Below are 27,565 nucleotides of genomic sequence, written 5' to 3'. Positions count from 1 at the left end.
CATCACCTGTAATAAAAGATAAGGATATTTGGATCTCTTTTTTAATTTTCTTTCAGATCTAACTTTACAACTTTTACTTGAGTATGAGGAGGAAGCTGAGGTTCTTTCTGTTTCTTTCTGGCTTCTAAAATGTACAGATTTGCCATTGGCAGCAATATGGCTGCCCACTAAGTGAGTAGAATCAGGCTTTAGCCTCCACCTTTTGTTCTGTTGGCCTAATAATACAAGGAAGCTTAAGTAGAAGGGTTTATTTGAAGAAAGAGTGAAAGACCCCTACCCACCACCACCTCACTTTTCATTCTTTCTTCCATCTTTCCCTTACAGTATTCCCCAAAGCATGGGCCCAGCTCTGTGTCTGTTGCTTTCTAGGGGTGACTGCTTGACTAGGAACATATAATAGCACCAACTTACAGGAAATCTGCAGAGTTTCAAACAAATATGTTTTCAAGTGACACTAAATGGATGCCGTGCAAAATTACCCATTTGAAAGGGGGAGTGAAGCATTCTGCTGGTTCTTTGAAGCAGAACAACCTTCTGGCTCACAGACCAGCAGTAATGAATGGAGTCACATAGCATGGCATATAATCAACTTCTCCTTTTGTATTAGTTTCATGCAGTTCTTGCATGTGACATTCTACCAGGCCGTCGTGTTCTTTATCATCCCAGCGTACTAAGAGTACAAACAGAATTAAGTTGCTTGTTATCATGGCATCTGCACATGGCTTTTAATTTCTTGGTGATTTCAAAAACAAAAAGAGCCAAGCTCTCTTGGCTAGTGCTGTGTTTAAATCTGCTCGCAGCCTGCTTGCACAGCTCACTCCTGCCCTGCAATGCAGAGCAAGGATCTGCAGGAGGAGAAGCTCAAAGCAGTGCAGCAAGTCTTAGAAATGTGGTGCTGGTGCTGAAGAAAAGCTGTCTGGAGCGTGTTAAGTGGGAGCAGTAAGTCAGAAGGCGATTTGGGGTAGGGATGTGCTGTGTGCATCTTTTCAGCCCCAGGATTGTGCTTATTAGAGGGGTGCTTAGCCCTTTTCTGTTGGGTACTTGTAAATAATGGGAATTATTTTCTTTGGCATCTGAAATGTCTCTGTAATTGTGTGGTTTCCTTCCTACAAATGTGAACGTTTCAGATTAAAATTCTGCTTGGCAGCTTTTGAGCTCTCAAAGCAGAGGCAAAAGGGGCAGGAGTGCCCAGCGTATTAGTTTTTTCCCATCTTATATCCCAGTGTAGGAATGTTCTGACCTTTTGTGCGTGTGCTGTAATAACATGAAAGAGGATGGAATTAGTATTTGGGAAGTGTTCACAGGAAAACATCAGAAGTGGATGGTCAGCTGTAGGTCTGGGCAGGAGAGGGCTGAGAGAGGCGTTCCTGTTCCTCTTTCCTCCATCTCAGGCACAGATCCTCCTCACTGCCTTTGTCCTGCCCTGCAGTTGCGGTGCACATCTGGTTCTTTCAGACCAGCATGGTGTGTAACTAGATGGTGTGTGGGTCAGAAGCAGAGGGTCGTGTTTGACTGTGGTTTCTCTCTTTCCTGCCCCACAGCTCTTCCATTTTCCCCTGCCCTGGGGCGAAGGGCATTGAAAAGATGGAGAACCAGAGGAGCTCTCTCGTGGGATGCGTCCACTGGGAAGCAGAAGAGGAGGGGGACGAGGAAGATGAAGTGGCTTCTGGTGCTTCTCCTTCCAGCCAAATGAGTGAACTGGAGGACGTGCAGGTGGAGATGCTTGAAAAGGCGAGGGAACTCTTCCAGCTCTGTGACAAGGATGAGAAGGGCTTTATCACCAAGGTGGACATGCAGGTGAGAGAAGAGCTGTGAATTCATGAGTGGCAGGAAAGAGGAGAATGTGGCACGTTTTATCCTTTGGCAAGGTGGATGCACACACACCTGTCTGATTCAGAATTTAGGGAGCTGGACTCTGCCCAACCAGCTGATCCAGAAAGGGCCTTGGGCCTCTTGGGAGTTCCTGGGACAAGTGGGACTGCAAATCCAAATTTTCAAGGAATGCATAAATAAATAAATAGATAAAAAAACAACAATTTGTACAAACGTTGTAATCCATGCAATGGATGGGAAATCTGGGGGAGAAAAATCTTTTGTTTATTTTAAAAACAAAATAACACAACTATAAACAGCAACAAGAAGTCTCAGTCTTCAAAAAAAGGCTGTGTAACTTCTTTTTGTCTCAGTCATAGCTGAGGTCTTGTCTCAAAAAACATATGTTAGACCTGAACTATGACTTTGCACTGGCATAATGTGTTTTTTTTTTTAATTTTTGTTTGTTAACAGAGTCTTTTTCTTTGTTCTTTTTGCTTTAGTGATTTGTCAGGAAGATTACATGTGTAGTGTTTTTCTCCTTTCCCATCTCTTTCTCCATCTGTAGTTAATATTTGGCAGGTCTTGTTGAGTAAACAAGTGCTGGCTTAGTTGCTGACTCACTTCATTTTGTGTTGTGTGATGCCTAATTTTGTATACCTATGTTAATAAATATTTATTAAGCTTTATCTAAATCTATGTTTTTAATAGACAGCGATGGTTTTTTTTCCTGTACTTCAAGTTATTTGGGAATTTCTTTGGGAAAACTTTCACACTAGGTGCTCCACACACGTAATCCAAAGGCAAATCTCTGTTCCTTAACGGTAGTGAGAATAATGATGCAGTCCCAGCAGACAGACAGAAGTTCTCTCTCTGCATTCCTGGTTGAATCATTTGTTAACTGAAAACCTTACCAGTGGACTCAAACAGAGTGTACTGTCATACTGTCTCATCCTAACCAAGAGGCAGTGCTGAAAGGGCACAGCACCATAGGCCAAAGCTGGAAACAGCCGAGGCAGCAGTCACAGGAAAGACTTTGAGTCATGCTTCCATCATGTTCATTCTTTTTTGTCTGCAGAGGCTTCAGAGTGAGCTCCCCCTAACCTTGAGCAGCTGGAGACTGTTTTTGACAGCTTGGAACAGAACAATAATGGGTACTTGACACCTGTGGAGTTCAGCATGGGACTAGGTAAGGACTGAGATAGAGGAAGGACAAACTCTCATAGTGGAGATTGCATACTACGTCGCCTTGTCAGAGTTCGTGGGGGGAGATGAAGAGAAGGAGCTCAAGCTGGGAACTGTGCTGCTGTCAGCTCTGCTTCTTGAGAGGGCTCATTGCATGGCCCCTGACAGCTTACAGGAGGCTTCTCCACAACTGACAAAAAGAGCAGTAATTTTAAATGTTTGATTTAAAGCAATCTAAGATCCTTCCAGAGTGTCAAAACAATCTTAGCATCATTCTCTACCCCAATTTTCTGAGCTGTAGGAGGCAGATTACAAGAGATAATGACTCTTTATTTAAAGTAGACATCCCAAGTGCCCCATCTAAGCCCATCTCCTTAATTAACTTCTCAAGGTTTTAAGCTGGAGTTGGTCCTGGGTGACCACACTGTAGGTTTTTTATAGCACACATTTTAAGAGTGGAAATGAAGCTGTTGTTCTGCATCCATCCGCATTACTTCCAGTATGGAGATAAATCTCATGTTTTATGCTGAATTGGAATGGGCCTGTGCTTTGCAGGTTTCTAGCAGATGCCAAGGATGCAGGGGGGTTGTAATCACCTGAGAGGAAGAGGAGCAGTGAGACGAACTGCCGTGTGTTGGACACTGTCTGAGCATGAAAGGATGACAGAAAGGAAAAAGAAGCTTGCATCAAAACCTTAGCATTTTTTACAGTATTGCATGTAGTTAATGGAAAGGACTTGAAGACATTTGGAGGCAAGAAACAGTAGACTTGAGTGATGTGAGATACACAGATTTTGAATATTTTTCTCTTAGAGCAGCTCTGAACATTTTCGGCTGCTGGCCTTGTGGCTGGGATGTCACTTCTGCTTGGTTCCAGAGATATATGTGTTTTGGAATGGGAAGGTAGCTGCTAGTGAAGGTCTGACCTCAGTGTACAGGATGGGGCCTGTGCTTTGGGCAGAATTCCTTGATTTGTTTCTTTTAAGAAATTGTTCCTAACAACAGTATCCATCCCATGCCTTGCATAGCATGAATTCTCATGGCATTACTGTTGCAGCATGAAACAGAATTTGGAAAGCTGGAACTCGTATGTCCGTGGGATGGGGCTGGAGGGCTGTGCAGAGGATAAGTTTGTTTTGTTCAGACACTCCGCAGTCCCAGCAAGAGGCAGTCTGTCCTGTAGCACGTAAATCGAAGCAGATGTAGCATCCGGGAAAGGAAGGGTAGTGATCTTCCTGATGCTTTTTTGTGAACTGAGAAACTGAGGCATGGAGCTGTTCAGTGCCTGGCTTGCAATCTTACAGGGGGTTTGTGGCATCGTTGGCAACTGAATCCTCATAGCATTGATCCACAGGAGTGGAATGACCAAATGCCACGTTTCACATGCAGAGGATCCAAGGCTGGGAGTGATATGTTATTTTAGCTCCGATGTGAGCAGAGCCGTTACAGCTTGTTGTCAGGCTGGAAGCCAGTTTCAGTCCCAGCATTGCAGACTGGACGCTGACATCACTCAGCACGTCAGAACTGAGGCTCTTTACTCACTAGAAGCTGTATTCTACAACAGTAGAGAGCAGGCAGCTTCTCACAGAGCTGCATTGGGCTGCAATTTGAATAGCAGCCTTTTAAGTGACATCCAGTTTAACTTTTTTCTCCTCCTTCCCTTCCTCAGGAAAGTTAATAGGAATCGACTTGTGTCAAGAGGCTAGAAGGACAGATCGCTCCAGTCACGAGGAGACCTTTGAGTCAGGTTGGTCAGATGACATGGACCCAGCAGACGATGAAGAGAAACGATTCTGCTCCATGATGGAGCAGCTTGGAGCAGCCCAGGTGTTTGAAGAGTAAGTTGGGGTGTCTTGTGGCCTTACTTCTACCTTGTTTTGATCTTGCAGTACCAAAACTTGAAAGTACCAGCAAACACCCAGGAGGTGAACTGAGCTGCTTGCTCCTGAAGTACTGCTTAGTTCTTCCTTTTTTCTTTTTCTTTTTTTTTTTTGTATGCTTGGTAACACATACAACGAAGTCTGGGTTGTCTCATCAGTTATGTTACCTTCAGTGCAACGCTTTTCACAAATTGTTTCCCAAACTATAAGTTCATACCACAGCTGTAAGATGTAGCAATTGATGTGGAAACTCATCTGCATGCAACAGATGAAAAGAAGCATGCGAGGGTTAGACAGGGTGAGGAGGATGTGTGTACTGTCTGTTCCAAGAGGGCCTGTGACTGTTCACATATGTTTGGAAAATCTTAATCTAAGGTTCTGCATGAAAGATGTGTGCTCAAGGGATTGCGTGGGACTGAGCTGATCTTGAAAACAGTGAGAAGCTGAAATGAGCAGGAGATGCTCACCAGAGCTTTGAAATTTGGTATCAATACCCTCACATGTGGCCCCAGTAGAACCTACAGACTCGGTGTCATCCAGCTGCGAGGCTGCAGATGTTTTTTTAGGGCCTTCCCAAGTGAAGCATTTTCCATGGTTGCTTCTTACTGATGCAAATGTGTTGGAACTGGGGTGGTCCAACAGCCTGTGTGGCAATGGGGTTTTGTTGGTGGCAGTATTTTTGTTGTTGTTTTTTTTTTCTCCAGACTTCATAGTACAGCAGTTGGCACCAGTTTGCTGGGAGCAGCTCTGCTCCAAGCAGGGGTTGGAAACAATCAGGATTGGAGACAGAAGCTGAGAGCCAAGAACTTTGCTGTTTGCAGAGCTGCATCTGTCATAAAACAGATTGTGCTGTCTCACATGCACTGTGATGCAAAGCACCTGCATGCTTCTTTTAATGCTAAACAACTTTGGAAGAAAAACTTAATGATGCAAATGATGGAGTGACACTGTGAAAGCCAAAGCCATACGATTGTTTTGGCTAAGTAGCCTCTGCTGTTTACAACAATTTGTGAATGTGGTCTTTAAGTTTGTTAAGTCTTATCCTGGTTTTGGCAGTTCTATACAATGAGTTCAGAGGTTGCTGTCATGCCTTTGTCCTGAGGCAGCTGTTACGAAGAATTAACAGGAAACAGAAGCTAATGAGAGGAGGAGGAGGAATCTGATCTTCACTGTTTTGCTACTGAATCTGATCTTGACTGTTACATTATCCATAATGTAACACCATGAAAAATTTGCTCCCTTAGTTTGTGACTTAGTTTCCAAACTTGCTAGATGAACAGACAGAGAATGGCAGTAGCATCCACTTGTACTACCATGGTGTGAGAGTGACGCCTGTGTGATGTGTGCCAAAATCCCTGGGCTGTGGGAGTTTCCTGAATGTTCATCTCTTCCAATCTTAGTTTAGACACCAAATGTATTATTACTGAATGCTTGGAAAATAATTGTTCCAGATTTGCTTCGTAGGTGACTCTTTTTGTCTTTCAGATGACCTCCTCCATTTTAACCTCACAGTTTATTTTAACCTCTTTGCTGTGTGGTGTCCTGTCACCTCCTCCATTACAAGGGCAGTCTGCCCTCCCTGAGTGCATGCTGGAATTAGAGTAACAATCCAGAAGGTGACACAAACTCATTTGCTTTCTTTCTCTCCTGTATGCTTGCTCCAGTCCTAGTGAGGTTCGAGATCTTTGGGCACGGCTACGAAAGGAGCGTCCAGAGCTCTTAGCCAATTTTGAGGAGTTTCTGCTGCGTGTTTCATCGTACATCAGGGAGGTGAATCATGAAAAGGAGTCTATGGAGCAGGCATTGAAGCGGTAAGGAGAGCATCGTTGCTATTTACTGTCTGGAAACAGCTGATATTTGGATGAAATTGCAAGTGTTATGTTCTGCCTCAAGTGTCAGGAGAGGCTGGATTACAGGACACTGAGATTTTTCTTGCTGTAGTGGAATGACTGTTTTTCTTGACCTGATTGCCAGAGGTTTGTTTTGTAGCAGCATACGCCCATAACATTTGATCTGGTGAAAAAACCTATTGAAGTAACTTTCTGGCAATGCCACACAGCTCTTAGCAGTGCTCTCTTTAGACCCTCCTCTCCTGTTTTCTTTCTGCATTCTCTTTCTCTCTTGTGATATGTGTGCACCTTCTCTTTCATAGAAAGGAGACGGACCATGACCGGGAAGTCAGGTGCCTTTATGAAGAAATGGAGCAACAGATCAAAGCAGAAAGGGAGAGGCTAATCTGCCAGGTACCTCATCTCTTTTGGCCGAAGTCGAACTTTCTGTGGTCTGAAGCAGGAAGGGTGGCTCATCTGGTTAAGGAGCAGCTCTTAATTGTGCTGGTGCTGTGTCCATAGCTGTGTGTCTCCATCTTTGCAGGAAGCACTGAGACATAACAGGAGCAACCTGCTCCAAAAGGAACTGCGCAGCAAAGAGCAAGAGCTGGAGAAAATCCTCTATCGTCAAAAGAAGGTAAAAGAGCCCAAGCCTTTCTGAAGTGTGCCTTCTTCTACTGTATTTCTATAAGGACCTTTTCTGGCTGGGGGTGGTTTTCATCTGCTGCCAGTATTAGCCAGCCTAATTTTGCCCATCTCTGAAGGTGTTGAAGTGGATTAGTTTGTCTGCAATGGCAATGTCCCCTTGTTTTCTCATCTGCTTTGGTTTCTCTTGAACAATACCTTAATTTGACAAGGAAAATGAAGTAAAGATTTGGAAGTTGTGAATTTGGTTCCGTTTATGGTGTGTAGGAAAGCTGTGTATAGATATGCAAGAGACAAAGAGTTTTTTTCTGGCTGCTCCAAAATAACCAGAGGGAACAGTTCTCTGTAGCTTTGAGCTGCATGTACTGCATACTTACATTTCAGTACCTAATGACATATTGATTAATCAATCAATAAAAAGATCAAAGCAGAAATTTTCCATTGGCTTGTTGGTCCCTGGCATGCGCATCTGTACATGGTAGTCCAGTTTGGATGTCTTTCCCTTCTTCTCTGGAAAACTGGAATGTGTCTGCTGCAGAAGCAAGTCGTGGGAGTTACCTGGAAGGTTCTGGTGACTGGAGATGTCCAAGTTGGATAGCTAGCTGTGATGAGGATGAAACAGAAGTTCTCTGAACTCAACAGCTCGTTGTACAGCAGCTGGAAAAGCTGATAAAACTTCAGATGCCACGAGGAATGGTAATGAGAATAAGACAGAGGGTGTCGTTTTCTCATTTGGTTTGCACAGTTATGGTCTCCTCTAACTCCAATGTGAGAAATAAAGGCTCAGATTGCTGATATAATTAAGGAAATAGTGCACTTGCTTTAGGAAGAGAAAATAGGAAAGCCTAACCCTAATTTTGGAGTGGAGGAGACTGAGGGAAGTTATAACAGAGCTTTACAGATAGAGGATGGTTGTGGATAAGTTCCACGTGCAACTGTTATTCCTCAAATCCTGCAACAACACAGGTGAAGGATACTCAACAAGACAAGCAGAAGGCTGGTCTCAAAGATTGTACTTCTGTGGATTAATGAGCTAGAAATTTTGCCACAGGAGGTTGTGAATCAGCACTTTAAAAACAGATTGGACAAACTAATGGACAACAGGCTCATAAACATACTGAAAGGGAGAAAAGTCAGAGATATAGATTCTATCATCTCTAGTCCGAGAACTATCGATGCTGGGGGTGTAGACCATAGTGGCTATCTAGGCATGCTCTTCCTAATTAGCATCTCTTCTTGCTGTGGGTCAGGGCAGTGTATGAGACTGTATGCACACTCTTACTCAGCTGAGCTTTTCTGATGTCTTTGTCTTGGAGGCTTGTACGAAGTTACACGGGCAACTTGGTCCCTCTTGTGGTGGAAGTCCAGTATTGTGATTGTGCTACTCTGCAGTGTCAGTGTACAGACAACATAAAACCAAAATCTTTGTGATTTTGAGAATTCTCGGGGAGGGGCACATGCTTTACTAAATCCCATCCTCTGGCTTAATGAAAGATCTAGAGGCTGTGGGCTGGTGTTACTGTTTCTTACTCTGAACTTGACTGCTCAGCGTATGTGGTTGTGCTAAAATTTTCCATGATGCCCAAAGGACTGGAATTCTTAAGTCAGAGCCTAGCATGACATGTACTTGTAGTTGTAGTGGGAAGAAATGTAGGGCTTGTGTTTCAAGGAACCTGAGAAAGGTGAGCTCTATTCATGACTTGTACACGTGTTTTTGCAGAGGGCAGGGCAGGAAAGAGAAAAGCACTTCACCCTGTGTCACAGCATGTTTCTTTTACTTTCCCTTTAAGAGTCTACTTGAAGGAGCAGAAAAGGTGTGCTTAAAACATGCTTGGTTTTCACAGGGGTACCTGCCCCTCGGTGAGATCTGTTCTCCCTGTGCCCTCACCTAACATTCTCTCTGTGCACTTAAGAAGTTGTCACACATGGTATTTAAAGGGCTAAACATGCTTGTATGTGCAGAACTTCTGGAAACAAACAGTACATTCAGCTCAAGTGACTGTGGAAACTGAGTTCAGATTGTGTGTACTGCCATTTCTTTGTAGCACCAAATTCAGCAGAGGGCCTTGGTTAGCAAATGTGGTTGACTGGATACTGAAATATCAGTATGGTCCTTCCAGTGACGCCCTACTTGTCTGAGACAAGTGAATTTGACTGATGCATCTGTCTTTGTCTCTTTCCCAGCCTATGCCAGACATTTGCAAATGATCACGTTGCTAGCTGAGTACAGGGAGCAGACTTCAAACTTTTGGAGTTAGACTTGTTATTTGTGCTGGTGTCTTGTGGGGAGCTGTGCCCCAGCAGCATTTAAACAACCCCTCTAGACCGAAGTTCTGTCCCCAACACGAGTGAAGATCACCAGGTCACTTAATTTTCTGTATATGGGTAGTGTGACATGCCCCAACACCTTGATGCATCCCTTTTTCAGCTGCCATGGGCTCAGGAAGTCCCTAAACCTGAGGATGCATTGTAACATCTGTGCTTAATAACTCCCAACAGACATAGCCCTGCTTCCACCCAAATTTTTCCCATCCTCCTATGACCTTCATCTGCACTCAGATTTCTACGCTGCCTGAAGCACTTCCTCAGCCTGATTAACAGCATTGCTTGCTCCTTGGTGCTAGCACTGATGAGAAATAATTGCTTCCAGTTCACCTTCTTGACACCTTTGGTGGTCTTGTAGACCTAAGCTGTGTTTTCCTCCCTTCTTTCAGCCTGTTTTTATAGTCACGATTGTAGCACAGAACCCTTTCTCTCTCTATTTAACTCCTCCTCTCCCTTTGCAGCTGGAACATCAGCTACAATCTCTGAACTCAGAGCAGCTGGAGACTCGTGTGCAGAATGAAAGGCTCCGGCACCTGAATGAAAGCTTACTGGAGGAACTGGAGAAAAGCAAATGGGAGCTAGAGGCTGTCAAGGGACAACTGCAGAAGCTGCAGAAAGAGGCCCAGAATGAGCAAGAGCAGAAGGACAGGTGGGAATGGAAAGGGAAGCAGCTGTGTGGGCTGTCAGAGCAGGAGCCCACGCAGAGAAGGACAGGTGTGCAAGTAGTTAAAGAATAAGATTCTCTAATTAGAAGCTGTGGTCTTATCAGACAACTTCCTGTCTCCTCTTGAGGAAGAGAAGTAACATTGCAGTGGTGTTGTGGGTATAAACAGGCAGTGTTACTGCTACCTCTCATCTGCCTGTAGTGAGAAATGAGTATGTTCATTGATAGCTGGCTTTAAAATTACTGTAAAAATTGCAGGTGTTTCTCAGCCCAGAGAGTTCTCCTCCTCCTAATTTCCAGTTCATCATTGCCTCTGTAAAGTTCCTACAAATTCTATGCTAATCACTTGTGTACCTGTTTATGAGCTTAATCTAGTAATACATTGCTGCAACATGGGGATGTTTCAGTTCCGGATGACAGTGAGCATCCTTCCCATCTCTAGCAGCTGAGGAAACGGACATGTGAAAGTGGAAAGTGGATTCTCTGCCCTCATGCCAGAGGAGAGCAGGAGAGCTGGGGTAAAACTCAGGCATCCCCGCTCCCATGGCAGTGCTCCTTCCTCTGAGTCCTCCTGGCAGACCTTCAGCTTTGTGAATATTGCAGGTGTTCCTGAGAAAGGGATCTTTGCATTTTGTCTCCCATTGATTTATTTCCTCTTCACCTAGGGATGTGTTCAGAGTCTCCAAAAACATGCAGAAAGAGAAACAAAGCCTCCTTCGGCAGCTGGAGCTCCTCAGGTAGGAACAGCATTGGGGCAGATGTCAAATCCTTGGGCACACAAGGAACAGACTTGGACGAGATCCTGCTTCTTGCTGGAAGCCATCTGAATAGCCAGTGTGGTCAGTGGTCAGTTTGGGGGTAGAAGTGGAGAGTTGGCCTTTTTAGTGAAGTTCGTTACCTGCTTCATTGGCAGTGCTGTGGTGTCAGTGCTATGGGAGTGCATTCAAGCAGTACTCACACACTGCTTATTTTTCTAGGCCCAGATAGAGTTGTGCAATTTGGTTGGCTCCAGCAGGGTACAGGCTGTGCTATTTTACTGGATAATTCCTCCAGGGGAGGGATTTAGTCTTCCCTGCTGCCTGTTAACTGAACTGGGATACATGGAAATCTCAGCATAACCAACATTACTGAATATCTTCATTTGTGCCTCTAGCTGCCTTTCCATCTAGCTTTCAAATGTTGGTCTTTATCCCATTTTCAATGAGGGCTTTGTTTTTTGTCTCCTTTGTCTTTCTTTGGAGCAGAGAGATGAACAAGAAACTTCGAGACGAGCGTGACACTTTTGAAGCCAAGAAGCCGGTTAGTCTAAGAAAGAAAATTCTAATTCCCAACCACCCTCCTTTCATCTGCTGCTGTTGCTGTCACCACTTGGGGGCATCTCACATCCACGGGGGACAATGACCTGACCTCACGAGGCCTGGTGTGGTGCTTAAAACAGACTTTGTGGCACCTCTCTGCCCGTGCCAGAGACAAGCTCTGCTGGTTGTCCTTGCCAGTTGCCTGGCTGTAACCCAAGGCGTGTTAGTTTGGGACTGCAATGCAGCTGTGTGCAGGGCTGCAGGGGGTACTGCCTGCTGCACGTGCTGGGCTTGTGCTCTTTAGCCAATATTGGGTACCTGCAAGGCAGGGAGCAAAGCTGCACAAGTCCTGACAGCTGGTTGGTGAGGAAGATGAATTCCCAGATGTGCTGTCAGCTGAGTTGGGGTGGTGGGACATGGGAGAGTTTGAGAGTTTTTCTGACTCCTTGAGCTTGTAGAAGATGTTTTCAGATATTCCTTGGGGGCAGCTCCTTCTTCCTGTAGGGAGGGTGCAGCAGTGAGGCACAGTTCATAGGGCTAAGGGAAAGCAGTGGGCCCCTGTACAATAAGGGCCCTTGGAGAGCATCCAGGACAGTCAGTACCATTTTTGGCCTTTCCTAGCTTCCAAGGCAAGTACGGATATGTGATTATTTTTTTTCAGTTCTTATTATTTTTTCATGAAAAAGTGTTTTTGTTCACAAAAGTCACTGTTAAGGCTGCTCTGTACCTGTCTTGGACCCATCCCTGCTACCACCTGCCTTTCCTGGCTCTGCCACCATGCTCCCCTTGCAGATCTGGAATTAGCTGTCCTGCAGTGATGACAGACAGCAGTAGGCTGGGACAGACCTTCTATAGCTGGTTTGTAAGGGAACACAAAAGGAAGTGCAGGGAAGGTGCCCAAAAAGGAGACAAAATAACCTATAGAGGAGAACCTGCTGGAGAGAGGCTGGAATTCCATCGTCAAGCAGAGAAGTGGCTGTAGGAAATAGCTTCCATAATTGTTATGGATAAAGATGAGGTATGTGTGCATGTGCTTGTGTGGCTGTGTTTCTGAAAACAGAAAGATGTTGTTTTTTCTTTTTTGAAGCTGCTGTATGTGTGCGTTTGTGCATGCACATACGCTAGAGCTCCCTCTTGGAAAAATATAAACACAGTCACTCTCTAACAGAGCCCAGTGGAAGCAGGCAAAGAAAACAGTGCATTCTCCTCTTTCCATGTGCATCATTCAGCATTTGGGTTCCTTTTGGGTGGGTGGGTGTCCCATGGAGACCGTGTCTCAGGTATGTGCCTCTGCGTGCAAAGTTTGTCTGCTTCTCCTCTCTTCTCCTTTTCCCCACTAGAACCCACTCATGGCTGCTCTGAAACGTCTGCTGCAGGTGGACCTACGAGAGGGCCTTGCAGAGAGCTGTGGTATAGAGGAGCCACTTTCTCCCTTCTCTTTCCTGTGCTGGTACTAGGGATCAAGCAGCAGGCTGAGCTCCTGCTACTACCTTTGCTAATCTGACAGCATAATGTTTGGCAGACGAGGCCTCCACTGGAATAAGTTTTTCTTCCTTTGTCAGCTAGGACATCTCGTTGGCTGTTCGTATTTCAGTCTTTAGGAAATGTACTGTTGCCACGTACCTGCAGAAGATCTGCTGTTCATACTGTCCTGCCGTAAGAGGGAGAGGAAGTAGCAATCCTTCCTACAGCAGCAAAGAGGAGAGTCCAGCCTTCTGCTGTGTATCCCTAGTGGGTAACGTGATGTCTGGCAGACAGTATCAGTGCTTTCACAAGCTAAAAGGAAAACTGAGGCCTTAGCATCCTCTGTTAATGTTGGGAAGGGTTGTGTTATTTCTGTGAAATGAAGTTGTGACAAACAGTGATTCTTTCATAGCAAAGACTGAAATGATTGGAAGGAGGAGTTGGGTTGCGTGTGGCTGGCAGCAAGCCAGCTGCTGCTCCTTTGCACTTCTCAGTGCACAGCTCAGTGCCTTGCTCTTTGTAAGAGCTTCTGGCCTTGCCTAGGTGGGCAGACCTGGCCTCGTGGCATGGGGCACTCCTTTGCCCTGGTGGCTCGGTCACACGTAGCGACATGTGGCTATTTCTGCCTGCGTGCAAACTGCTTTGGGGTGTTCCATTTTGCACCCATCTGGCTATGGAGTTATCCTTGTGTGCTGCAATTTGATAGACGTCTTGCCCTGGATGAGCAAATTTCGTATCTGCTCATTGTGAAGAATGTCTGGGAACTTTGATTACACTGAAGATGTGTTTGTATTTCACTGATAAACCAGAAAATGCTTGTATTTTCTGTCCCATCCAAAATGCTTGCATACATGCTGTTCTTGCTGTGGAATCCTTGTCATCATGTGTTGTACAGCTGCAATATTATGTCTGTCCCTATACCATTGCTATGAAAAGTCAAACGTTCCATAAACCTGGCAGGCCAATAAAGCATGGCAGAACCAATGGCAAAATGCACCCCGTTGTTTCTCCTTTATTCCCAGGTACGTACCCTGCAGGCTGCTTCCTCTCTCAGTAGGTGGCACGGTAGCAGAGTGCCTGGGAGTCCCTTTGCTCCATGGATGGTCTGAAGGTTGCGACTCTGCTGAACATCCAGTGGGCTGTAACATGTTTCCTTGTTTCTGTGGGTCTAGAGTGACTTTTGAGGGAACCCGCTGTTCTCTGCACAAACCCTGAAAGCTTCTTCTCCCATCTCTGCTAGAGAACCATTGGTTGGCTCATCCATACGTAGTCCTGATACTGATGTTGACCAAAGGTCACTATGGACTTGGGATTCTTTTGCTTTGGAAGATTTGTGGTCCGCAGTTGTGAGCCTCCTACAACATCTCAGCCCTGGGCAGCACTGTGTACATCCAGCAAGGTCACTTGCTTGTTGTCTGTATGATGCTTGAGGTGTGTAGTTTTTCCAGCTGGTTTTAAGTTGTTTCTTTTTCTCATGTTCTAGAAATGAAATTGCTGGACAAGGGCTTTGTAGGCTAGATTTCTTCTGTGGTTGAAGCTTTACTTAAATACCAGCTTAATATGTAATTTTTTTTTTTCCTTTAAGCTCCCAGCTCCCAGTTGATTGAGGCCTTCTGTGGAATCCAGAGAATCTCTTCTTGGTAGATTGCATTGTGTAAAGCTGTTGTGGGGGTTCTGACCCACAGAGCAGCTTCTTAATTTTCTGTCTTTTGAAAGGAAATTGAGGTTATTTAAGAAATAATCTTCATAGTTCTCTCCTGGGCTGTGGGCAGCATGAAGGCAGGCCTGTCAGGAGCTACCTGAAGCTGTTTGGTAGGCTAAGAACTGCTGTTGGAGGCAGGCCTGGAAGGCTGGACTCCTTTTTTCCCCACCTTTACTCCTAGAAATAACTTGTGTGGACATGTCAGAAATCTTTGGACTCCCAGAGTGAGTACATCTCCCTTCTCCCAGTGCTGGATAGTGGGCACCTTGCCACACTGTCTCTTACTTTGTATTTTTTGGAGGGCAGGAGCAGTTAACCAGTTTGTATGAAAGAGAGGAGACCAGGCTTTGGCATGGATTTAGGAGAGCTAGTGGGTCAGCTGCCACTCTGCCACAGGCTTTTCTGTATGGTCTCAGCAAATTTGTTGTCTTTGAGACAAAGCTGCTGTATCTAGAGGAGCAGTGTTGTGAGGGAGTTGTTGCTTCTTATCCTTCCTTCTCTGGGAAGCTGGTGAGCGCTGGCTGGAGGAAGTGTGGGGAGGTAAGTAGGAGGAAGGCATGGGGAGGATGTATATATAAAACAGAGCCTGTACATTGCCCGTTGCAGAGCAGTCTCCTTTCTTCCCTTTGGTGTATGTGCAGCTATGGGTGAGTACCAGAAGAGAAGAGATTCACTCTGTCTCACAAAACATCACCATCATTAAAAAACGAGTGGGGAAAGAGTATCAGCTGTGTATCACAGCAGCAAACAAGCCACAGAAATAAATGCTCTGGCTCACAGAGGAGGGCTACAGTTTGGATCACCAACATTATTGAAGGGCTTTGTTGCAAAGGGGAAAGGAGTGTCAGCGGTGCTTTCTTGCATCAGCTAAATGAGCTGAACTGAGAAGAGCAAATCCTGTGCTTGCCTCTGTTTGAGCCTTGCCTGGGGGCTCCAGCCCTGTGCTCTCAATGCAAGTTGAACTGGGGCTGGCCAGATTCCTGGGCTGTATTGACATTCTTCAACCCTTCTCTTTTCAACTTCCAGGCACCTCAGAGCAAAAAGCCCCTCTTGAAGAAAGGGTCAGTGCTAGGCAGTTACCTGCTGGACGACAAGCCGGTCAAACGGTCAGATGGGCATCTGTGTTGTGTCCGTGGTGTCATTCTGTGCCCGCTGGAACACTGTCAGTCAAACTGTGTCCCTTGTCTGGTTCCATGCCTCAGTGCTATCTGTCTGTCTGTGGGAACATGGGGGAGATAAAGCTCGACTTGGCACGAGGTGGTGTGGGCTCAGCATGAAACTAAGGATACTGCTTTTGGTGAACTTTTCTGTGGTGCTGGCCTTCATCTAGAAATGTCTGTGGGACAGGAGGGAAGCAGGCTGCTTCTGAGCCAGGCAGTTCTGTTAAAATGCCTGGATCATCTCCCCGAGTGTGCTGTTTCTCCTCAGGCAGAAACCCTGTCTGTTGGTGCCTTATGCCAGACCTTGTGTCCCTGGGGCATGGGAGAGGGCAGGACTTGCACAAAGCTGGTGTTCTCTCCAGCAGCTGAAAGCCCCGAGGAGAAGGCCCAGCTCCAGGTGGCTCCGTTCTGCCCATCTGCCTCCATATCTCTGCAAATGCTCACCTGACACACCAGGCCTTCTGGCCAGCTGGCACAGACAACCTTGTCTATGTGGTCTATGCCTTTTTTTGCCCCTCTACGTGCGGACAGTGCAGAGTTTTCAACAGCCACCTATGCATGCTTGCCTCAGCTGTGCTAGCATTAAGCATTGGCCCCTGTGAACTATGTGCCATGCATACCTGTATTGGCCCAAAGCCTGGTTCCTCAGAGAGGCCAGCTACTGACCAGCTATCTCCTGCAAAGATGCTGTTAGTGGCTGTTGGCACAAACCAAACAGAAAGGCTTAGTAAGAAGAGAAGTCTGGCAGGAGAGCATTTGTTGATTCTCTCTCTGTCTCAGTGCTGTCACATAGCTTGAGTCACATGAATAAGCTGCATTAGAGATAGGATCGCTTCAGAAGGTCTTCTGTTTGTATCCCCCTTTTTTTTGTTCTCTTCCCTAAAGAGGCTTTTGAGCTTCAGCCCCTCCTTGCAGCTAATTCTGTTGGCCTTGGGAGATGGGGACTGATCCCCAGAGCCTGAGCCCAGGAGGATGTGTCTGTCTCTGCTGCACAGGGGGAGGTCCCAGCTGCCCAGCTCTGCCCTGGCATGTGGGGCAGGGGCAGGGAGGATGGCCAGGGATGTGAGCACCATCTAACAGAAAAAAGTGTGGACTTGGCAGCAGGCGAATCTCGCAGTCTTGGTGAGGTGAAGCCACCAGAGAGTTGTTGCCTTGATTCCTGCACTATAGCAGGGGAAAAAATTTGCATAGAGAGGTGGGATGCGGTGTCTCTGTGCAGACAGACTGCAGCGAGCCTTTGGTCTCTCCTTCCAAATGGAATCTGGTGGCCAGCAGAAGTGTTTGAGGTCTCTGATGGATAAAACCTTTGAGGTGTGAGTCTTCTCACTCTCTTCTAGTTCTTCAACCACAGAAAGCCGAGGCAGACCAAAGACAATTCCTTGCTCCTTGGCAATGATTGCAGTTGAATTTGCTATGCTAGCTGTCTTTTGAAGTCCGTTCCTCCACTTACCGTGTACAGCAGCCTTGTTTGTGTGGTCTGCTCGAGCACCCCTGAGCTCGCTGCAGTTTGTACACCTGTGGCAGTCAAGACCGTCAGCAGAGGGCAGTAACATGCATGCTTGCTGCGTGCGGCGTCCTAAGGGTAATCACACAGCCCTCACTCTCCTTCCTGCAGCCAAAACCTTTCTCACTAGCCTGCAAACCTTTGTTATTTATTTTAGCATTGCATTTTTAAATCTTTTTTTTTTTTTTTTTTTTTTTTTTTCTGTTGCCACCTTTGTATACTTTGCCTCATTTTTCAGTACTGGGAAAAGTGGGTTGCAAAGAATCCTTGAAAAATCCAGAAGGTGGGAAATTTCTTTTAAAATGAATGAAATACATGTCAGCACATGAGCACAGCATAGCTCCAGGGAGCTCTTTTCTCCCAGGGGTGTTGTTGATACCTTAGTCACAGGGAGCAAGTGCATGAGGTAACATTCCTGCAAGTGTTGCATATTCACTAATCGAATCATGCTGGGTGTTTTGGGAATTTCCGACCCCCTCCTCCTTCTCTTGCACTGCTTCCAAACCCCACTGTGGTGCCTGTGGCCTTCAATACAGACAACTGGCCTCTGCGGACCTTCCTGTCACCTTCCCTATGGATATGGCAGTGGAAGAACCCAACAGGAAGAATTGCAAATACTTCTCAGGCAACGGGATGTGGCTGAAAACAGGAGAAAGAGGCAGCACGAACTTTGGAGAGAAGAACAGAGACCAGGAGAAGTGGTCAGTGGGAGCAGGTGCTGAGAGGCTGAAGATGGCTTTGAAGAGTGATGCTGACTGTAGAAAAAATGCAGATGGGTTGGATGATGCTCCACTATCTCCTAGAGGACAGCCAGTTGGCACTGAAAGCAGGGTGAGTCTGAGTACTTAGTGTACAGCCTCAAACACCTGCTAGTGGGGGCTTTTCCCATGTAACTGCAGCTCCATAGATTTGTAGTACATTTCATGGTTGTGGGTTTTTTTTTTTTTTTTTTGTGATTTAAAAGCTAAATCAAACCACAGTCTGTGGCTGGACTTTTATAAACTGCATCTCTCTCTTCCACTGTAGCTCCAGGTGCTGGAACCTGCCAGTTGTTCCCCAGATCGTATCTTCAAAGTTGTGTTTGTGGGGAACTCTGGTGTTGGTAAGAGTTCCTTCATCCATCGCTTCTGCTATGACAGGTTCTTGGCTGATCTCAATGCAACTATCGGTAAGAAATAGGGTTCCAAACTAATCTGGCTGAGAAGGATGAGGAATTTGGTCTGGAAGGGGTTGTTTTTGTTTTCTTGTCTGTCACTTTAGCCCAGACATCTTCTAGCTCTTAAAAACCTAAATGAAGGTTGAGGAGGTGATCCTCCTCTTCTACTTGACCCTAGTGAGACCACATTTGGAGCACTGTGTCCTGTTCTGGGCTCCCCCATTCAAAAAAGACAGGGATTTCCTAGAAGGAGTCCAGTGGAGGGCCACAAAGATGATAAAGGGCCTGGAGCATCTCCCTTATGAGGGAAGACTGAGTAACCTGGGTCTGTTCAGCCTGGAAAAAGAAGACCGATAGGGGATCTGATAAATGTCTATAAATATCTGATGGGAGGTAGGAGACAAACGGATGAGTCCAGGCTCTTCTCAGTGGTGCAATAGTAATAGGACAAGGAGTAATGGCCTAAAACTTGAACATAGGAAGTTTCATACAAACATGCAGAAGAACTTCTTCATTGTAAAGGTGACGGAGCACTGGAACAGGTTGCCCAGAGAGGTTGTGGAGTCTCCTTCTATGGAAATATTCAAGACCTGTCTGGATGCCTACCTGAGTGATCTATTGTAGGGTATCTACTTTAGCAGAAGGTTGGACTTGATGATCTCTTGAGGTCCCTTCCAACTCCTGCGGTTCTGTTAAGGTGGTGCATCTTTCAGCTTTGAGTCAATCTGGCAGTTTCCCTGCACTAGTGTTGATCTTGTTCTTGTTACCTCCCTGACAGGTATTGATTACCAGGTGAAGAGTCTGATGGTGGACAACACGCAAATTGCTTTACAGCTGTGGGATACAGCTGGACAAGAAAGGTAAACAATTATGTGAGGATTTCCTGCTGCTAGGCTCAGTGTAAAAAAGAGAAGGACAGGGCAAGGAGTGCATGCACCTGGGTATATTTCTGCTGATAGACTCATAGAAGTGATAATTCTTGGCAGAGGGGCAGTGTAATTTTTGGTGATAGCTCCTCATTTGAAATCCTCTAGTTTCAAAAACACGGGCCATCGCAAGATATTGTCATCAGTACTGTTGGAGAAGATCAGAGTAGCAGAGGACGCATTTAACATTCATCTACAGTACTACTAGAAATGAAGGCCCACCACAACCTCATGTAATTTATACTTTATTTAGAATGTACTTTGAAGCTTAGGTTCAGAGGCATTTTCAAGGAGGTTGTTAACCACAGAGCCTGGCAAAAATAAGTATAAGATATTTAATTCTAAATATGGTATGGGACCAAGCCTTGAGGAGGCAGCTGAAGTCATGGAAATATTAAAATCCTGCACTGTGCCAGGAAAGTAGGGACGCTGCCTGCCTCAGTCAGCTAGATCATGCAGACTTTTGGGAAATGCACAAAGTAGGGTTTTCTACTGCAAGGCAAACTCTTCCAAACTCCAAGTTCATTCTGAAGAAATCGTGATTTCTGTTTCAAAAGAGTATTCTGTTGTGTTTTTAGTGCTGTAGCCTATCAGGAAGTTTTCATGACATTAAATGAGACACTTCTTTGAGACTAGGCTGCATTAGAGGCCAAACTCACTATATTTATGTCTGCAGAAGGACAGTATGCCTCTGAAGTACTAGCAGGTCTTAGTTGTGTACTTGAAAGAAAGAACTTGGCTCGGTGCTGATACTGAGTAGGAAGAAACCAAAACTTTTCTTACTTCTAGAGAGATTTGAATTACTTCTAACTGGATGTGTACAACTGAATATTCTATATCAGACACAGGAGCTTCTTGTGCAGGGGAGAACTCCTTAGTGATTCCCCTGAGTCTGGTTCATGCTATATTCGACATTCTTTTCTGGAGCATCTGGCACGTCCTGTATTTCCAGAGGTGCGTCTTGACTGCCAAAGATACAGTCTATGCTTTCTCAGTTGGAGTAGCTGCCAGAATGGCATGCTCTGTGTGTAGTCAGACAGTACAGGCTTCAGGCAATCAGGTGGACAGTTCAGGAGGGTCACTACTAGCTGCAGGTTTTCTTGGCTCTTAATAGGAGACCTTGTTAGCCTATGCAGGGTGGAAATTCACAGCTGTCTAGTGAGATCTTGGTACTGATACTACATTTATTTCCATCAGTTTGCAGGCAATATGATGACATGGTGGCCTTATGACAAACTGCTTAGTGGTTTTAAGCATTTTTTTTGTTTGTTTTAAATTGGATTTTATTCCCAAAATACAAGTCTGTGGTTCTAGCAGGAACCCACGGGACAATGTAGATGTCTGGTGGGAGTTTCACCTGGAAATTGTTTCTAACATCTGAATTTATGTATGACAGAACTGCTTTATAGATTTAAAATTGGGAGTGGACTATATTGATGCTGAGATCTTAATTGCAGTTTTAACAGCAGCGAGGCAGACATTATGCACCTAGTTTATTCTATGCTACAGCTTAATCTGCACATTCTTCCAGACTGTAGAAAAAAGTTTGTTTTTTTCCATCCGTTTCCTTTTTTACAGGCATTACCTTTTTCTACCTCACCTAAACAGGCTATTCAGTACTTCTTTCCTCCTGACTTAGAAAGGTCCTGCTTTCTCAGCACCATGTGTTTGAAAAAACTCCTTACTCATGGCTGCCTGGCCTGCTGCACAGATGGGCTCTGAAAAGCTCAGGGTTTTAACTGAATTGTCATCAGTCTGTAGGCCAGCTCCAAGGGATGCATCTCATGCACAAGGGCTGCCAGGCCTTGCAGGGAGCAGTAGGAGCCAGATGATCGTGTTCTGTTTCATGTCGTTACACCATCGTGGTTCTGAGAGTGCCTTTGGTTTTGTTGGGGCTCAGGTTCCGGAGTATCACCAAGCAGTATTTCCGGAAGGCAGATGGGATTCTGGTGATGTACGACATTACGGCCGAGTGCTCCTTCATGGCAGTGAGGAACTGGATGAGCAGCGTCCAGGTGAGAGTGGGGCTTCGGCTTTCTACTGCTGGCAGAGCTGCCTGTGCCTTGCTCTGGTCTCGCTCCAACGATCTGTCTGGGAGCAATGTTCCTGGGGGCCTCAGGGGGTCCTTGTGAAGATGGATGCACAAAGCAGATGTTACGGGTACTGCCTGTGGTAGTGTGTATGGAAGCAGGGATTTGTTGAGGGTACTATGGCAGCCCATTAAATGAGGAGGGATGTTTCTATAGCAGAAAGTAGTGGAACAAGCCAAAACAGTGGTATATGTGGAAGTAGCTGGTATGTGTTGGCAGCATCTCCAAACAACAGCTGTTGCACCTATGCTCAGGTGAGGAAATCTCCTGGTCTATCTAGTCTGTGTGCAGGAAAGATATTTGGCCCTGGTGCATCTAGGCTCAGTTCTGCAGCATGTACAGCACTTCACACAATCACATCCCAACTCCTTTTGAATTTTCTAGATGACAGTCTAGAAATAGCTTATACTGGAAATAGCTTATACTAGAAATAGCTTGTTTTTTTCTTTGCTGTAACTTCAACAGTTGGTTTTTGTTTGCTTGTTTGTTTTCCTTTGTTGACTGTCTATCAATATTACAGTAATTTCCCCTCCTTTTTTTATTTCCAAATTCTAAACAAAAAGCATTCTTCTGTGACTTGTGTCTGAGACTAAAATACCTCTGTATGATTGAAATACGTTGTGTACAGGTGGCTCAGAGTTGTAGGGAAAGTGTCAAGAATGGTTTTGCTTTGAGATCGTGTTGAGTGTCAAAAAACACATCCTAAATTGAAATAAAAAGCAAAGGTTAGAGGTTTCTAGCGCTGTAAATTTCACAGGCCTGCCGGGCAAGGAAAAAAAGCTTATCTGTTTCTCTAGACTTTAAAAGATCAAAGGTTAAGATTTTTCAAAACTAGCCTCTGGAAATCAGTCTCCTTTCAGGAGGGTTAAACTGAGCACACACAAAAAAAAAACAAAGCACCCCCAAATCTGTAACTTTAATAATCTCTCATCTTTTCTTTCTCTCATCTTACAATTTTTCTTGCTTTGAAACCTCAGCTGTTCTGGCACTGTAAGTTCTCCAGAACAGTCAAATTTGGAGAGAACTTAAAGCCTTATTCTGCATTCTTACTGTGATGATGCTCTCGTGGAACAGAGGCGGAGTTTCAGCTAAGATAATGGGCTCCAGGAGTTGCCTAGGTAGTACAGAGACTCTGTCAGCATTGAAAGCTGCTTAACCGCTTATAGTGCTTTTCAGAAAGCGATGGTTGAGTTTAGGATAGCACATCAGATGAACAGTATCACATACACGCAATAAAAGTTTTAACTGAAGAAGTCCTGTCTAGTCTTAAATGTAGTTTGTCCCATTAAACTGGGACAAACCGTTGGACTTTTCTTTTGTCTTCTTATTTCCCAGAGAAGAACTTCTTCCCTGCCTTTCCTCTCTCAGCATCCCAGCTGTACACACCAACCATTTGAAATATATCCCCATGGTTTAAGTTTCCTTCCACAAATCCCTGGGGCTGCTTGAGGAATGGCCCTTTAGTAAGCTTAAAAGGCATATTTTGGCAGCTCCTTCAGGGACCATAATCCTGCTGCCACTGAAGTCAGCGGTACTGCTCTTGTTTTGTGTGATCTGGAGCAGGACCTGCTCCAAGATATTTCCATCCCTCAGCTGAGTCTCTAGGGTGTTTTGCTCTGTTTGTTTTGCAGGAGGGCATTGAGGATGGAGCTGTGGTTTTTCTGCTTGGAAATAAAATGGATACCACAGGGAGAGAGACTCGGAGTGTACCCAAGGTGGAGGGGGAAAGGCTGGCAAAGGTGTGTCTCTGTGCTCTCCTGCTCCACTTGCTCTACAGCCTCCCTCCAGCTGTGAGCTGGACTGGTGAAGAGCCCTTCTTGAAGCCATTTCCCAGTACGGTACCTTCCCTCTCAGCCCTCACTCTGATACAAACACGTACCAATGTTCCTCTGATACCTGCTCTGTCTCCTCCCCTGCCACCTCTATTTGTGTGCCTGCTGCTACCTTTATCCTCTCATCCCTGGAAGCCCTGTGGGAGGGGACAAACAGGGTTTCAGAACTTTTCCCCATCTTTTGGACTTTGCAGTACAAAGGTAAGGCAGTCCACTTATCCCAAAAGGATGGTGTTTCTTCCTAAACACCTCCCACTTGTTACCTTCTGGATACTCTGTCTGGGCCTTCAGTAGCTGAAAATGTATCTCATTTTCTGGCAAGGGGGGTACAGCAGTAGCAGCTACATTGCTGGCCCCATGTGCTGCTAGCAGAGTTTCTGGTGGTAAGGTGGGTCAGTGCCCAGAGGTGTGGATGAATGCTGGGGGAGAGTTGGCAGCTGACGGTGCTTGCTGTGTTCTTTGGCAGGAATACAAGGCTGTCTTCTATGAGTGCAGCGCTATGACTGGCTATAACATCATGGAGCCCATGCTGCACATGGCCAGGTTAGTGATGGGAACAGTCATTCTGGGGTGTTTCCCCAGCTGTAGATCACTGGTGGGCTCTCTTAGGGAATGGGCAAGAAGAAATGCTGCCAGAGGCTGACTTTCTGGTGTGTCAGTAAAAATAGGTTCTTCCCCACTGACTCCAGGGCCCTTCTGTCTTCTGTGGCTAGAGTACCAAGCATAGACTGGATGTCATAACATGCAGATCTTCCTCTGGCAGAGCTGGCTGCTGAAAGATCAAGAGTTTAACTTGAATATTTCATCACAAAACTCTGTGTGCTATCCCAAATTTTAAGTTGGCATTTTCAATATGAAATCTACATCTCTAGGGAGTGGTTCATCCATACAGAATGTGATGTTTTGGAAGTAGTATTTTTATTGCTAAGGACAAGGAAGGATAAAACACATTATAAAGCTGAAGGAAGTTTGCACTGAGATTTTTAGTTTTTTCAAAAGAACTTGTGTTTGGATTTTTTTTAAAGTCTTTGAAATCTTGTAAGAAAAATACAAAAATATACAAAACTTTTGTTTTCTTTTATCCCTTCCCCTCCTGCTGTATCACCTCTGTTAAGCTCACAGCAGGACTTAGGTGTTTATTAACTGTGATGATTTAAGTAGATAAATCCTGTCTCTCATAGCACATGCTTTCAGCGTGTTTTATTACCACACTGCTGCCAGTTGCTGCCCAGAGAAGTGAAGTGAGCAGCCTGAGATTCTACCATCAGTGCAGGAGCTTGGAAACAAGTTGCAGGCCACTTGTGTTCAATTCGGTGTTCTGACTACACCATGCTGCCCCCTCTTGTCCATGTTCAGTTCCTTTCTGTTTCCTTGGAAATTCATGCTCATTTTCTGTGTGTGGTTTATTTTGTCCAGCTCCCAGACACAGCCCAGTCACTTTTTACAATCCTAAACAGCCCTGGCTGATGGGAGAGCAAAGGGCACAGTCAGATGCCACCGCAGGAAGAGCTGAATAGTTCAGTTTTGTTCTTGATCTGTGCTGCTTGTTCCAGGTTGCTGACAGCACAAGAAGACAGGCAGAGGGAGAATGCCCTGCAGCTGGAAGATGTCAGAAGGAAAGGGTGCTGCACATAAGGAACATCAGTATGTCATCAAGAGCCAAGTGTCAGCACCGTTCATGAAGCTGGAATTCCTTCTGAGCAAGTTGAATCTGATGGTATCATGTCTGCAGAGATTTAGAGAATCTGCAACTTTTCCTCATCTGGGAATTCCGAGGCGCTAAATCGGGGCAGAATGTGCATATGATCTGTACTGTTCCCTTTCTCACCCGCATGTCCTGCCCTACTTATAGGAGGCCTCTGATCTCTTGGGGGAATTTGGCAGGCCTTTACGAATGTCACAAACTGGGTCTTCTGTCCAGAGGCATCATTTCCATGTAAAATGAAGTCTTGTTCCTTTAGTTTCTGGCAAAAAGGTGGTCTAGCAGCAGAGGGAAGGACACAGTGGGTGATGTGTTAAATGGATTATTTTAGTGTAAGAAATAAAGAGATGATTTTAAATTTCAGCCAACTCTAGGTAGTGAATCTTTCTCTCTCTAAGAGCAGGATTTTTTGGTTCTATAACAGCAAAGCCCAGCTGACAGCCTGCTGTGGTAGACAGGGAAGCCTTTGCCTGTTCTTCTAAGATCTGGATCAGGCTCTGCATTTGGTGGGAAATCTGGTTTGACTGGCCAACACCAGTCAAGATAGCACGCAGTCAGATAACTGCTTCCATATGTGGATATAGCATGAACTGCTAAAACCATTCATGCCACTGGCTTTCTTCACTGTGTTACCCTAATGAACTTTGCTACTCTCCTTCTTGTACTCTTCACAGAACACAGAGCAGTTGCTCTGGGACTAGCAGGCGACTGCTGTGCTGGTACGTGTTGCTGTTCCATAACCTGTTGTGGGAGTTGTGCTGTATCTATTGGGAGCCATGTATAGCCTGTTGTAAGGCTGAATACTGCCTGTTTCCTCCCATTCTTTTATTCTTTTCTGAAAGGTCTTCAGCAGTTAGGAGTAGACATATCCGCAGTACTGAAATGTGCCCAGATTCCACCCTGCTGGCCTGACAGCAGTGCTTTGAAATGTATTTGGGCTGAAAGCATGAGGCGGCTGCCTCAGCTGCAATGGGTACATAGTGAAATTTTTGCTTTTGGACCTTGTGCAATAACCTCAATTTCCTTATGAAGGGCCTCAGCAAGAGAAGGGCTGCACCTATTCCTGTTAGGAAGGAGCTTGTTTTCCACCATGGAGTGGTGCAAAGCAGAATGAGAAGAAATGATGGCTGAGGTAGGAATTGGCCCCACAAGCATATCAGCTGCCTTGGCTCTGCGTAACTGCTACTGTGCCTGGGTGTGAAGAGCCTTTCTTCCTCTGTTTTGTAGCTCAGTTGTTTTTAAAACTTTGTGGGTTTCTCCTTGAACCCATTTCTTTACATGTCTTTGAAATCTTGGGCACAATATGTGAAACTGCAGCTAGGAAACAGTTCTCCAACTCTCAGCATAGGCAAGGCCTGTATTTATCGTCTCCTTCCTCTCATGGGATAAGGCAATTACTCTGGCTCCAAATATCTGTTTGCTGCAGAAATTTCTCTGGGAATATTCCATGCAGGAAAAGTGATCTGAGTCACCTACTGCATTACACAGTCTTTCCACGGTTCCTCCCAGTGCCATTTACTTCTAGTAGGAAAGAGGAAGCTTCTCTCCGGAAGAGCCAGGTTCCTGATTTAAAGGAATAGCCAAAAGTACTAAGTGTCTGCTCAGTCCTTACTGCTGACTGTGGTCCTTGCTATTGTACAGCTGGTGAATTTAACTGCACAAACTGACCAGGAAGCAGTACATTAGAAGAGGTCCTGAAGAAAGTAGAGCTGCTGGTTTTGAGCTTAGGGTAACACCAGCAGCGCTCCCAGTGGAACTGCTAATGTTTGCAAGAAAGGATGTTTGGGAAGTGAAATCTCTGTTCTTGGAAAACACAAAACTTTAGACTGCCCTGTACCAGATGACTGTCCAAATGCAGACGTGGATTTTGTGCATTCTAACTAATGTGACCATGGAAGAGCACAGACATTGTTACCTGCCAAGTCAGTAAAATTCGCTAGCTGACTTGGAGGAGCTGCTGTCAACGATTCATTTGCATTGTGCTCTGGTTGTAGGTTAATAAGAACTGGCAGTAAGAATTGACATCTTTAGTATGGGCACATTAATAACACCAGAATTTACTTACCTGCAACAGCATGCTGGGCAGGATTTTGGAAGCTGCAGCAGAAGAAGAGTATGGTATCTAATCTGCTACCATGGTTTGAAAGTGCAGCTCCCACACTGTGTAAAAAGCACGTGAAAGATAAAGGAGTAAAGTATACCTGTCACACAAGTACCATGCAGCGTGTGGTAATTACCTTCCTCAGCACTGTCATACTGCAACAGGAAGAACTACCACGTGTTTGTTTTTTGTTTGTTTTTGGTTGGTTGGTTGTTCTTAATGTACAATCTTAAGGATGTTTTCTTGGTGGGCAAGCAGGGTGCAGGCAATAAAGAAATACTGTCTTGCAAA

The 27,565-nt window shown here is 45.3% G+C and overlaps 1 protein-coding gene across 1 annotated transcript; it reads left to right on the top strand.

The window, feature by feature from the left end:
* CRACR2B (calcium release activated channel regulator 2B) lies at positions 1-27,565 on the top strand. Its single transcript, XM_085224352.1, is given in 19 exon segments — positions 1-939; positions 1,542-1,797; positions 2,891-2,915; positions 2,918-3,001; positions 4,666-4,834; positions 6,541-6,687; positions 7,029-7,119; positions 7,250-7,342; positions 10,137-10,324; positions 11,005-11,076; positions 11,584-11,638; positions 15,830-15,909; positions 18,004-18,298; positions 18,494-18,635; positions 19,402-19,483; positions 21,450-21,564; positions 23,271-23,378; positions 23,938-24,014; positions 25,025-27,565. Coding segments are annotated over 19 exon segments (2,382 nt in total). The 5' UTR covers positions 1-718; the 3' UTR covers positions 25,107-27,565.

The sequence above is a fragment of the Meleagris gallopavo genome, chromosome 5 (genome assembly GCF_905368555.1).
Source record: "Meleagris gallopavo chromosome 5, MGAL_WU_HG_1.1, whole genome shotgun sequence".
NCBI classification, from domain to species: Eukaryota; Metazoa; Chordata; class Aves; order Galliformes; family Phasianidae; genus Meleagris; species Meleagris gallopavo.
The sequence above is the reverse complement of the archived record's forward strand: the minus strand, read 5'-3'. Positions and strand labels throughout refer to the sequence as shown.